Source organism: Malaclemys terrapin, chromosome 5 (genome assembly GCF_027887155.1).
Source record: "Malaclemys terrapin pileata isolate rMalTer1 chromosome 5, rMalTer1.hap1, whole genome shotgun sequence".
NCBI lineage: Eukaryota > Metazoa > Chordata > Testudines > Emydidae > Malaclemys > Malaclemys terrapin.
Window position 1 is genome coordinate 129,804,149 of NC_071509.1, and position 13,301 is coordinate 129,817,449.

A 13,301-nucleotide genomic window follows, 5' to 3' on the forward strand; every position below is an offset into this window, starting at 1 on the left:
ATAAGGGATAGGAAGCAGAACAAAGCAGATTACTGAGCAAATAAAACAAAAACCACGCCTACTAAGCTTAAGATCTTAAAGAAACTGTAATTTCTCCCCCTAAATGTTATTTTAGGCAAGTTGCAGAATTTCTGTAGCTTAGAGTTCCAGTTATTTCTTCTTACAGACTGGACCCCTGTCTCAATCTGGACTCACCCCTGCCTTTCCCCTTAGGTTAGTTCCTTTGTCTCTTCAAGTACTTTCAGCCGTCCTTGTTCTTGGGTAGGCAGTGGAGGAGAGTCCAGATCAACCCCTCCCCTGCCTTAAAAAAAGATTTTCCCTAAGGCGGGAAACCTTTGTTTGATCCCCATCCCTCTACAGAGGAAAAGTACCAGCAGTGTCCAAGGTGGTATTTTGTATCAGGTGATCTTACCACCTGACCTTGCAGTGTCAAAGCAATTATGAAACCAAGTTTATTTGCAATGTCCACAGGAAGGAACGCCAGGCAAATAGGAGATCCACATCTTCAAAGACTCATTGTCTTTTTCTAATGGCCCGTTAGGTCTGATTGCTTACTGTCTGGTGGGCATTTCCCAAGTACATACACACAGTTGTAATTGTTACATAGTCAATATTCCTATCTTCAGATCCAGAAATGATACATGCATACAAATTGGATGATCGCATTCAGTAAATCATAACTTTTCCAATGGTATCTTACATGAGCCATCTTGCATAAAGTATATCTTAGTTATGCCATATTAATATCATAACCATATTTCTATGAAGAATGTGGGGTGTAATGTCACAGGAGGGTTTACGCTCATCCTGTCTAAGGGGCTGTGTAAGGCTATGTCTCCAAAGGGAGCACCCAGAGAAGGCACTTTGAGATTCAAATTACTTCCTTGCTTCCACCTTGTAAGTCACCACAGCCCTGAAAAGGCTTGCTTCCCCCCGGCCAAAGAAGACAAAGACAAAATAAAATTTTCAAAAGCACCCAAGTCAATTAGGAGCCTACGTCCCATTTTCAAACCTTATTTTCCAGGAGGTTTAGGCTCCCAAGTGCCTAAGCCCATTTTGTAAATGAGAAATTTTACCCAGTAGCACTATCAAGCCCTGATTAGCAATTATAACAATTAGTTGTGTCTTTGACTATTAGCGGTAAATATGCCCAATGGCCTGTGATGGGATGTTAGATGGGGTGGGATCTGAGTTACTACAGAGAATTCTTTCCTGGGTGTCTGGCTGGTGAGTCTTGCCCACATGCTCAGGATTTAGCTGATCGCCATATTTGGGGTCAGGAAGGAATTTTCCTCCAGGGCAGATTGGCAGAGGCCCTGGGGGTTTTTCACCTTCCTCTGCAGCATGGGGCACGGGTCACTTGCTGGAGGATTCTCTGCACCTTGAAGTCTTTAAACCACAAGCTGAGGACTTCAATAGCTCAGACATAGGTCAGGGGTTTGTTACAGGAGTGGGAGGGTGAGATTCTGTGGCCTGCGTTGTGCAGGAGGTCAGACTAGAAGATCATAATGGTCCCTTCTGACCTTAAAGTCAATGAGTCTATGAACTGTCTTGCAGAAGGTAATCAGAAGAGTCAGGAGCACATTATCCAGCCAGGGTAACATTTTTCAAAAGTCAAGACAAGAAAGACCAGAAACTAGATCTCCAGAAGGTATTTTTAGCACTTCAGCAAATACCGTAAACTGCATCCCAAACATTTTCTCTCTCTTAATCTATAAAAAACTGCTGGGGGAAATTATTTGCACAGTGCAGCTCTTTAAAACAGCAAGCCTCCGTCATCAGTGCTGAAAAACCTTGGAAATCTTTTTTTAAAAATCCAGCCATAAAACAAAATACTTCGAGATGGATAAAATACTATTTCAAATATGTGAAAAAGCCTGGGTGAGCACAACCCAAATCCTGACATTCAAACACACTCAGACTTTGGTCATGTTCAGATCCAGGTGCAAAATCTATGGCTGGCCCTAACCAAACCGTCAGCTCCAAACAGCCTTGAATGCTGAGATGACTGGGATCTGGATTCAGGATCATCTCCATGGAAAACGTTTAATTTCTTTAACTGAGAGAAAAATCAAAGTTTTTTTTTTTTTTAAATAAATCCCCCTCCCAACCTTCTGACCTGGGAGAGAAGGACCTTCCTTATTCTACTCTCTTGGCACTGGTGTAAATCAATAACTCCATTGAAGTCAGGGATGTTACACATCAGAATCAATCTGTCTGCGTTTCTTTCATACATGAGCTATCATGACATAGTGAAGAGGAATGGAAGGAAGTGAAGATGAAGTCAATAAAATGCAGTCCTGCTACCTTACCTTGTGTAAATGTAGTCACAGCTGTCCCCGGTTTCAGCTTGCTCTCCACGTGACCATGTCTGGGTCCAGTTGTTATCTCATAGATCAGCTGTTTGTCCTCTGTGTCGGGGTCCATAGTCAACAGTTCCTTCTTGGTGATCAGATTTGTTGCCTGGATTAAAGCCACACCAAAGAGGTTACACAGCTCCTGAGATGCTGCGTAGCAGGTCTGATTAGGCGGCCAACTGAAAGAATTGATCTGTTGAACATTACTTAGGGCTGGTCTACATTGGGGGGGATCAATCTAAGATACGCAACTTCAGCTACGAGAATAGCGTAGCTGAAGTCGACGTATCTTAGATCGACTTACCTCCCGTCCTCACGGCGCGGGATCGATGGCCGCGGCTCCCCTGTTGACTCCGCTTCCGCCTCTCATCCTAGCGGAGTTCCGGAGTCGACGGGGAGCGCGTTCGGGGATCGATTCATTGTGTCTAGACGAGACACGATAAATCGATCCCCGATAGATCGATTGCTACCCGCCGATCCCGCGGGTAGTGAAGACATACTCTTAGAGAGGGAAAACCTCTGGAACGTGACAACACAGAGGACATGCAAGGAGTAGCCCAGGATAGACAGGGATGGAGGAGTCCTGTTTGTGCCTTAAGCAAAGGATTCAGATTCGGATTAGCTTTGATATGAGTTTGTGGTTTGAACAAAGGGAAACTTGTGCAAAATTGCCAGGTCTGGTCTGGTCTTGTCTTGAATCGATGACAAACCTCATGTTTTTACATGAAAACAACCTCTCAACACAGCTGGTTGAAACTCAGCTCGGGCATGCTTGAAGCTTTGAGAATGGCCGGAGTTTTGGGTTCTATTCAGAACATTTTGCACAGCTTTAGTGAACAGGTGCTAACCCTCTTTCATTGCCCTGTCACGCATGTGCCTCAGTCCAGCTCTACTTCTTCTATGTTTTCTTAAGAGAAAACAACGTGAGTGGAAAATTGTGACAATAAAACTCTTTGATGCCTGCACAATGCTTTTTAATAAGTCAGGCACTTGGAGCTGAAATAGCCTTCTCTTAACAACGTGCGAACCTATTTTGCTGTGAATAATTTGGAGTATTTCTTTGCAACTTACACTGACTCCTCAAAGTATTGTCAGGTGTGCCTGTCCCTGTATCCTATTTGGAATTCAGCAAAATGAACAAAAGTTAATGGGGGGAAGAAATCTCTGCATTGACAAACATATTGGAATCATTCCTTTTGAGGCCCATCAGGGAAGACAGTTTCAGCCATTGCTGGCACACCACCACCCAAAAAAGGTTTACTTCAGTCATCATGCAGTCCGAGAGTAAAAGGAATCTCCCTGGAACTTCTACTAAGTCCATCCGATTTTGCTCTGTCGATGTCATGCCTGCAAATAATCAGCCTCCTGGTGCCAATGAGGCTCGTCCGTACTCCAGTGGGGAACACCCGTATAGCTATCCTTCCACATTACAGAGTGCTGGCTGTCTGGGGAGACTTCTCAGGAGATGGGTTTAGCCCCTCCCCTGGTAGTGTCTCTATGAGGTACCTTTACCACATCCCTTCCCACCACAGTACATTGATTCCAACCTGCCCTCTGTCATCCTTACTCATTTCCTTAGACGGGTACTCGGGTTTTCGTTACTCCCATCACTGAAAGAGAAGTGATGAGATGTTCTGGATTTTCTTGTGCCTGTTGCTCCCCTCCCTCTTTCCCTTCTTTCGGGAACATAATCAGGCTGGTTTTAGCAAAGCTGAACTCAAGCGGTTACCTTGCCATCCATGTACTCCAGCCACTGCAGGCCCAAGTTGGTGACAATTCTGGGAGTCCCATCATCCACCGGGAGAATGTCCACTTTGAACCGCTGCGGTGCTGCTGTCACCATCTAAGCAAGAGTCCCGACACAGAGGTGGCCATTTATGCCTCATACACATAATTGCTTAGCATGAAATGCCGGAGGTGTCGTTTATTGATCTATCACTACGGACGTTCCAGATGTTTCACGGAAGGGGGCGTGGTCCGTGCCCTGAAGAACTTACATGATGAATCAGACCAAACACAGATGCTGGGGGGGATTTCCAAAACAATCAGCTTTGGCCTAACTCTTTCACCCACTGGAGGGGGGGGATGGCTCAGTGGTTTGAGCATTGGCCTGCTAAACCCAGGGTTATGAGTTCAATCCTTGAGGGGGGCATTTAGGGATCTGGGGCAAAATCAGTACTTGGTCCTGCTAGTGAAGGCAGGTGGCTGGACTCAATGACCTTTCAGGGTCCCTTCCAGTTCTATGAGATAGGTATATCTCCATATATTATATTATAAGTCAATGATAAAACTCCCACCATTGTTTTCAAGTTAAACAGAGGTACACCCATGCTGAGTGCTACTGAAAATCTCACCCCAAAGAGCTCCTGTCTGTTCATAGAATATCAGGGTTGGAAGGGACCTCAGGAGGTCATCTATCCAACCCCCTGCTCAAAGCAGGACCAATCCCCAACTAAATATGTTACTTCTGTCTGATCTATTTAGATTGTAAATTCTTCCAGGGCAGGGTCTGTCTCTTACTATGCACTGCCTAGCACAATGAGGTCGCTATTACTGTAATATAAATAATTTGCTCTGCTGTTACCCTTATTTTGATGATTATCAACAGATGTTGAAACCAATTAATAAAAAAAATCTTGTGAAATGTTTCCTGAAATGCTCACAAATCTATATTGAAAATGCATTTGGAACGTATGTTTCAGAGACTTATGGCTTCAGGGACAATTGGGGTCTTTTTATCCCAAATATCCGCTAGGCAGAAGAAGTGGGAAAAGAATAACCAACAAAAGAGGATGCTAATTAAATTAATACTCCATGGTTTCAGCCTCTGGGATTTAATGACTTTCTCTCGCAGTGGCAAAGCTAAATTTTGCTGCATTGTGATTTCACAGCGCTGTCTGTTCAGGGATGTTTTGTTTCCATTCTTTAAAAAGACACTTTCCATTTCTCACTAGTACAACTCCCCTCTCCCTCAGAGCCTGCAATAACCCCTCTGCCTGCTGTGCAGTCTCAGCACTGAAATATCATAGGCCAAGTCCTCAGCTGGTGGAACGTAGAATACTCTATTGATTTCAATAGATCAGATCGATTTCTTGTCTTCTGAGAGCTTCTACCTGTCTGAAAGACTGAAGAGCCAAGAAAGCCTCACCGCCCTGAGACAGGTGAGCGAGTACATAATTGACAGAAGAATACCCAGTGCCGATACTGCAATGGCAGACAGTATTTGCTGCTATTCAACTTGAGGCTGGCTGTCTAGAGCACTGCCGCACTTTGCGGTCGGTAGCGCCATTTCTTTGCATTAGTGAAGATGCAAAAAATCTTTCCTCTTTTGTCTCAGCCATTTGAATGGACTAGGTCGGGGTGGCCAACCTGAGCTTGATAAGGAGCCAGAATTTACCAATGTACATTGCCAAAGAGCCACAGTAATACATCAGCAACCCCCCATGAGTCCCCCCCACACTCCCAGCGCCTCCCACCCACTGGCAGCCCCGCTGATCAGCGTCTCCCCCCTGCACCTCCTGATCAGCAGTTTCGTGGCGTGTAGGAGGCTCTGGGGGGAAGGGAGGAGGAGCGAGGGCATGGCAGGCTCAGGGGAGGGGGCAGGAAGGGGTGGAGGGGGGGCAGGGCCTGTGGCAGAGCAGGGGGTTGAGCAGTGAGCACCCCCCAGCTCATTGGAAAGTTGGCGCCTGTAGCTCCAGCCCCGGAGTCGGTGCCTGTCCAAGGAGCCGCATATTAACTTCTGAAGAGCCGCATGTTGCTCCAGAGCAACAGGTTGGCCACCCCTGGACTAGATGATTTAAGATTACACTGAAACGTGCAGCTGGGCAAAGCACAAGGCTAATACTCCGCACGATACTGCAAGAGCTCTAGAACTGCGTCGGGATAGTCGATCCTCAGCTAGCACAAATCGATGTAGCTCCATGGATTTCGGTGCTTTTTTTAAATTTTGGGTCAGATCCTCAGTGACTGTAAATTCACATCGCTCCACCAAACTCAACAATCTGCATAATGTCAGCGCATGTCCGCGTGCATACACACACGCACGCACAAAATATGCTTAAAAATCATAAAGTGCACAACACCTAGAATACACACACACACACACACACACACACACACGGTCCAAGCACTGCACCAGCACACAAGGACATGGTGGAACACCAGCCGTCAAACAACCATTAACGTCATGGAGTTCTGCCAATTTACACTCGCTGAGGATTTGGCCCCAAAAGTATCAAATGCAACAACCAAGTGCTGCTGGACACTTTCAGGGAGGTTTACATCACTTCTAGGAAATCTCTTTCTCTCCCCCCTCCATTCTCCCTTACCTCCTTCCCTCCATCCTCGGCAATGAAAAAGGGATTGGTCCCATCAGACACTGTGAAGGTGAAGCGATCCTTCAGGGAGTTGCTGCCGTCGTGGCTGTAGCAGACCCGGTTCTGGTAGATGTCGTCCATCGTGAAGGTGGCCGTTTGGCGATAGTGCTGCCCGTCGTTGGTGCGTTCAATCAGACCGTGTCGAGGAGGCTGCACGATGGTGAATGTAACCGATTCGGCCTGTCCAGAGGAAAGGGGTTGGTGGGGAAGGTGGCAAAGCTGGTAAAATATCCTTGCGGGAGTGGTGGGTTATTCGGGTCAACAAAGCTGGAGATGGATACGACTGGGTTTTACCTTTTCACCTGTCTTCTTTCCAAGTACAAGAGTTCAAAGAAGTAAAAAAGAGCCGCTGGGCACTGAGACAGCTCCGCATGCTGGCACTACTGTGCCAACCACCCTTTCCCAATGTCACTGTCTCCATGAGGACATCAACAGTGGTCACATGAGAGTCAGTCAGGCTAGATCGGACCATAGGTTCACCTAGTCTGATAGCTGTCTCCCTGGCCATACTTCATGCAATCGTAGCATGCAAACACGCTCATTCCTTTTGCAGAAAAGTGCAAGTTGCTTATTCTGTCAGTGAAAGACTGTTGCCATGGCCACGGGACATGGTCCCACGGCTCAGGTTAAGGAATGACACACTCAGAAGCCAGGTGCTTGGCCCAGCATAAGTTCCCATTGTGCCCAGATGAGGCAGCTGGGGACTTCTCTGTTTTAAGTGAAGTCATCAGAGCCAGCTCTACGCCCCCCTCGTAGAAATGCTTCAGCATTACAAGTCTAGGCCATGTCAGTGACAGCAGCCCTGTGGCTGCTTTAACTTGTGCCCTGGGCTTGCTTAGCTCCTAGTGAGACCCAGGAGAAGGGACTGAAGAAAGGTGACTTGCATCTATCCCCTTCATTTGTGCCAAGCTAAGCTGAGCTGAGAAGAGATAGAGCCCGCAAGGTTTATAGAGGAGATGGGGCAGGGAGATGTTAGGTCCTAGCCCAATGATGGGTTTTCTTTGCTACCCATAGAAGGGAGACACAAGAAATGAAGTATGACATTTTTCGAGCCAAGACTTGGCTTTATTCAGACATAATTCCCTACCTCAGACCTACCCCAGACCTTTATTCAGACATACCCTCCTCCCAGCTGTTTGTCTGAAGCTGTCTAGACCCTGTGGTCACACAGAGTATGTGTTGGGAGGAAAGACATTAGTTTGAATCCCTCCGAGTATAAACGCCGCTGCGCAACAGCACAGGGGAGAGAGGATGTGGAAGCAATGCGCGCCTTACCTCCGTGTCGGCATCTGTGGCTTTCAGCTCAAACTCCGTGATGGTTTTTCTCACCCCTTCCTGCACCCGCATCCCAGGACTCTGCACCACAGGCAAGGAGTCATCCACTGGGGTTATGGTGATGTCAAACGTCTGAGTGACCTGGGAGAGAAAGAAAAACAGACCTTTTCTGACGAATATGTTCTACTCGGGATGTGTCTGAATGGAAGCAATGATATTATGAAGAGCCAATGGGGACAGCTCATAGGTAATGCTGCAGATTGTGTATAAAAGAGTGTTTGTGATGCTTTCTTCAGGCGTCCTGAACTCTATGTCACCCTGCTACCCCTCTGCCACTACTCCCCTCCACCTAGGGTGACCAGATGTCCCGATCTTATAGGGACAGTCCCGATTTTTGGAGCTTTTTCTTACATAGGCACCTATTACCCCTCCACCTCCGTACCGATTTTTCACACTTGCTGTCTGGTCACCCTACCTCCACCTCACACATTAAATGTGTTCCCTTGGTGACACATCCGACCTCCGTCCGTCCGAATAGCAGGAGTACATGCCAATGCTAAATTATAAGCTCGGGAGGCAAAGCTTGTTTCATTTAATTTTTTTGGTGTAACTATGTCTCCCCTACGACATCAGGGGAATTTACTCCCAGCACGTCGATCAGTCCAGAATCGACCGTCTGCATCAACTCAGAGAACCACGTGCTCAGACCTACCTCATTCACTCCATCTGAGACGGAGAAGGTGAACGCATCAGCATGCTTCTCTGCCTCACTGGTGTGGAGGTACTGGATGCTGCGCGAGGCCAGGTCTGCCTGGCTGAATGCGTTAATCCTTGTGCCTGGGCCAAAATGATAGGAAAAATGTACAACAAAAATGATGAAAAGTAAAAAGAGCAGGGAACCTGAAACAACCTCTCCGAAGGACAGAAATGTGTCACAACTCCATACATAGCTCCAACGCACAAGTGGAAGGAACATAGGGCGGGGCTTTCACAAGCACTCACAGTTGGCCTAACTCTGCTCACACTGAAGCGAATGTGAGTTTTACTGCTGACTTCAATGGAAGCAGAGTTAGGCCAGTGGTGAGGCTCCTACAAATCCCATCTGTACCGTTCTCTCATCCTGAAGGATGAGATTATATGAAGTTGAGTCACATTCTCAGCAGACTGACTGGGCATGGTCATGCAGAGTATCTGTGTGGAATCAGTATATGAGGAACAGTAAATCCCACAGTTCCATTATCTCTCAGACAACACACAGTAATATGCCCAGAAGAGGTTTTGTTGAACGTGGGCAAAAGGTTCTCACAGCTTTATTTGGCATAAGAAAAGATCCAGGATAACATTTTCAAAAGTGGAGGAAAAGAGGAACAGACTTGCACATGTGGTGTTTGTGTCCAGGAATTATACCATTTTGGGAGGAAATTATTAAAGAGATTCGTCTTCCGACAAAATACCAGCTTCCTAGAGATCCCCTGACCTGCTTACTAAATGCTCCAGAAAGGATCTACATTTTAAACAGAACAACAAATCAATTTATTTTTGTTGTTAGTAGCAAGACTTTGTATTGCACATTATTAGAAAAAATGTGACTTCTCTTCCTATAGAATTGTGGTATAGTAAAATATGGACTGTCCTTGTAATAGAAAAACTTTCACACCAAGTACGTTCACAAGAGTGCCAAAAGGAGGATAGGTATTGAGAAATTTGGTCACACTTAGTAGTGTACCCGGAAGAGGACTCTCCAGCCAGCAAGCCAGAATCTTTAGCCAGGTTCTTTGAATATTAACCTGAGCCTGAAAAAGTAATAAGTAATGCATGATGTATATTAACATTTTATTGTAACTTTGCCTTAATAAATTTTTTTCAGAACCAAAACAAAAGCCCTGGGTTCCATTTTCAAAAGTGACTTAGGCACTTAGATATTTAAAGGTATTTAGGTGCCTACTGATGCAGATAGATGCCTATAGTGCGATTTTCAAAAACATCCAGGTGCCTGACTCCCACTGATTTCAATGGTGAAAATTTTGTCCTTGACTGAAAACACCTGGACAAAATTGGTGATCTGTGTTTCATAACAAATGGCTATCAATTAGCGGTGGGCAAACTTCAAATGTTCAGAGGTTTGGTTTAGATAAGCAACATAAAGAGAGGATGATTATCGAAAACTTATTTGACGGTCATTAGGTTAGAAGGCTTGTGAGAACAGACTCTCTTATGAGAGCTCCAATATTTTTTGCTTAGAGCTGGAGCCAGTTACACCATGAAAACAACCTCTTTCAGAGTATTCCATCATATCTACTTCTGATGCCTTCCAGGATCTGAAAGAGCCGTGTTACCAGAACCAGCACACTTAAAATAATGAGAAAAAGTTTAATCCAGCTATTTCAAGCTTCTAAAAGTATTATGTTCAATGTTTGGTTTGCATTTTAGGTAGACGCTTTGGAGGAAATAAGAACACTAATTGCTTATTCCTACTTTCATTTCTTTCTAAATAAAACAAAGCTGTAAGGGCACAGACTGTTTTCTGAAAACACAGCAAAGATTTACAGTCCATTAATCTAATGAAAGGTCACACTAAAAAAAAAAAAAAAAAAGGATCCTAGATAAACATAATCTAAGCCAAAGGAACATATTGTTTGAGGGTACAGGTTTAGAGTAATTCATTAGATAGGATTAGAGGACACATAATATCCTGGGATAACTGGCCCTGGAAGGCAACCGTAAGATTTAAAGATTAAATTTGCAGCAAATTGTTTTGTAAGTCTGACAGAGGGGACAAAAAAGCTACTGGTAGGTCTCCAGAAAAGATTTGTTTTGACAGTACTTAAATATTGGGTAATTCATGCAAAAGTGTGTTAGCAAATTTCAGTGCTCAAAGCAGTCTTCCATAAAGCTTTTGCTGACTTAGTATATGGCACATCGTATCTTGGGTATCTGGATATGTCTTTCTTTCAAACTTTGTGATTAAATTGCCACATCTTAAGCATTGCTGAGATAGGGGTTGGAGTTTTTGTACCAAAACACGTACAGGGCAAGATACTGAGGTAAAAACAAGTCATTTGCCTGCTGGGCATGCCCAGTTACAAGGGATGCTGGTTGTGAATTTTTGAGAAGTTCTGGAATCAGTTCTTAAGCATAAGAAAATGAGTCCCCAAATTATACGTGGTATGAATTTCAGTTTAGTGACAGAGGGGCTGCAAGTTATGTGCACTAGGGTTGTCTGAAATAGTGGATTACAAGAAAGGGAGATTCACACAAGCCGGTGGCATGAGCTACAGATCGGAGCTGAATTGCTGAGTAAAACCCAGCAGGTGAGGTTACCATAAATCCTAAACTCCCCAAACTGTGGAATAAATAATCCTCTCTGTGAGTTCCATGCCTCGTCTCCACTGGCCTTGTTTTTAAGCTCCCAGGGTTAATGGTTGTTTGAGAGCTCATTGAGGCTCTAATTCCAGGCAGACATTTTTCAAGGAATGAACTTCTAAAAAACTTTATAGCCCTGCAAACCTGTGTTCCGTGGAGCACGTGACAGAGCAAGAGAGGGCTTTGCAAACCTGGTGACGCAGCATGTTCCAGGTGACCCAGCTGTGGCTGTTTGGTGATTCGGTACAGGAGCGCTGCAGGCTCGCTGTCCTGGTTGGTGGCGGAGAGCTGCAGCGTTGTGATCTTCTTCACTGAATTTTCATCCAAGACCAGCCCTTTGTTAGCTATGATGGAGGGGGGGAGTCTGTCCTCTGAAAGCAGCAGGGGCAAAGTGGTTTGAATTATGATACAATCAGCTTCCCTTCCTTGGCTTTACACACATACACCTTGTAGCAAAAAGTTCAAAGACAAATAATTTTTACCTGACTATTTTGGGCATGATTTACATGATGCTTTACTCAAAAGTCACCAGAGCAGGTCAGTGGCAGTTACATCACAACAGGCCTGATTCAAAATGCACTCCAGCCAATGGGCTTTGGAGAAGGCCCCCAACATGAATAATGAACTGTTCTTTTAATGAGCGATTCCTTCCCATGCCCCAGTTTCAAAGGGTTTTGAGTTGCCAATGAACGAAAGCCAAATCATCAAGATTTAAATCTTTAATTCAAAGATTTTTTTTTTGCTTAGAGATTTATTTAAGTTATGATGGGATGTCTTTCTAAAAGATATGCTTCTAGCACAACCAGAAGTTATGGGCTTGACGAAACAATTGATGAGTGGAATTTTATGGGCTGTCGGTCAGATGAGATTATAAGGTCTATGGGGGAGTTTCTGTGCTGAGCCTCTAAGAATCCAGCAGCCGGTGACTGTCCTCCCCAGTTCCTGCACCAGAGAAATTCTTCCCGACAGATCTAGGCCGTGTAGGGCTCCTTTCGCCACTCGCCTTATCTGGCATACATGAGCTGGAGCAGGGGTGAGAATCTCACCGTATTAATCTATGATCTTTCATAGCTAAGAAAATATTGCTTACGTAGCATCTTTTACCTAAGACACTAATATAGAATGACTGGTCGACCAGTTTGTTGCCTTCTGAATCTATCACATCGAAGGTGAAAGAAAAACTTCCTCCAGGCTTCCCCTTCTCATGACTATACTCCACTTGTCCTGGAGAGAGGGGGAAAAAGAAGTGGCTTAATATAAGCTGCAACATCACAAGAACAGCCACACTGGGTCAGACCAAAGATCCATACAGCCCAGTATCCTGTCTACCGACAGTGGCCAATGCCAGGTGCCCCAGAGGGAGTGAACCTAACAGGTAATGATCAAGTGATCTCTCTCCTGCCATCCATCTTCACCTTCTGACAAACAGAGGCTCGGGACACCATTCCTTACCCATCCTGGCTAATAGCCGTTAATGGACTTAACCTCCATGAATTTATCTAGCTCTCTTTTAAACCCTGTTATAGTCAAAATCGGCTGCTGTGACCTATTTTGGAATCTGTCTAGCCGGCAGAACATGCGGGGTGGTTGCTACTGTTTCCAGATTTGTGTGTCATTTTCCCCCCTCCTTCTTTCTCTCCTTTTCAGAGACAGTTTTTAAACACTTCGTTATTGACAATCAATTTTCCCTTCACAGATCTGTCTTCTGCTACTTTTCTTTCTCTCCTCTCCTAGCTCCACATCATCATCCCTCACTGTAAAGATTTTGGCTATTTTAAAAATACAACTCAATGCTGAAATCAGTGATTAGCTAAAATATCTTTAGCTTAATGTTGCGTGGGAGGAAATGGCGGGTGGTATTACAACATTTGAAGACATGCCCAACCTGTTCACAACTCAACTAGAACCAGATGGTGGGTGGGATTTTCAA

General features: G+C 45.0%; 1 protein-coding gene across 3 annotated transcripts in view; it reads right to left on the reverse strand.

Annotated features, from left to right (window-relative positions):
• FRAS1 (Fraser extracellular matrix complex subunit 1) overlaps positions 1-13,301 on the reverse strand; it is a 292,619-nt gene that overhangs the window by 44,966 nt on the left and 234,352 nt on the right. For 2 of the 3 annotated variants that reach the window (XM_054031084.1, XM_054031085.1), the window contains 7 exons: positions 12,476-12,595; positions 11,563-11,742; positions 8,721-8,845; positions 8,009-8,149; positions 6,686-6,913; positions 4,087-4,200; positions 2,313-2,463 (listed from right to left, as the gene is read on the reverse strand). In XM_054031084.1, coding sequence (XP_053887059.1) covers positions 2,313-2,463; positions 4,087-4,200; positions 6,686-6,913; positions 8,009-8,149; positions 8,721-8,845; positions 11,563-11,742; positions 12,476-12,595 — 1,059 coding nt within the window. Of the gene's footprint in view, positions 1-2,312; positions 3,968-4,086; positions 4,201-6,685; positions 6,914-8,008; positions 8,150-8,720; positions 8,846-11,562; positions 11,743-12,475; positions 12,596-13,301 lie in introns of those variants that run through there. The other variant, XM_054031086.1, reaches the window with a different exon arrangement.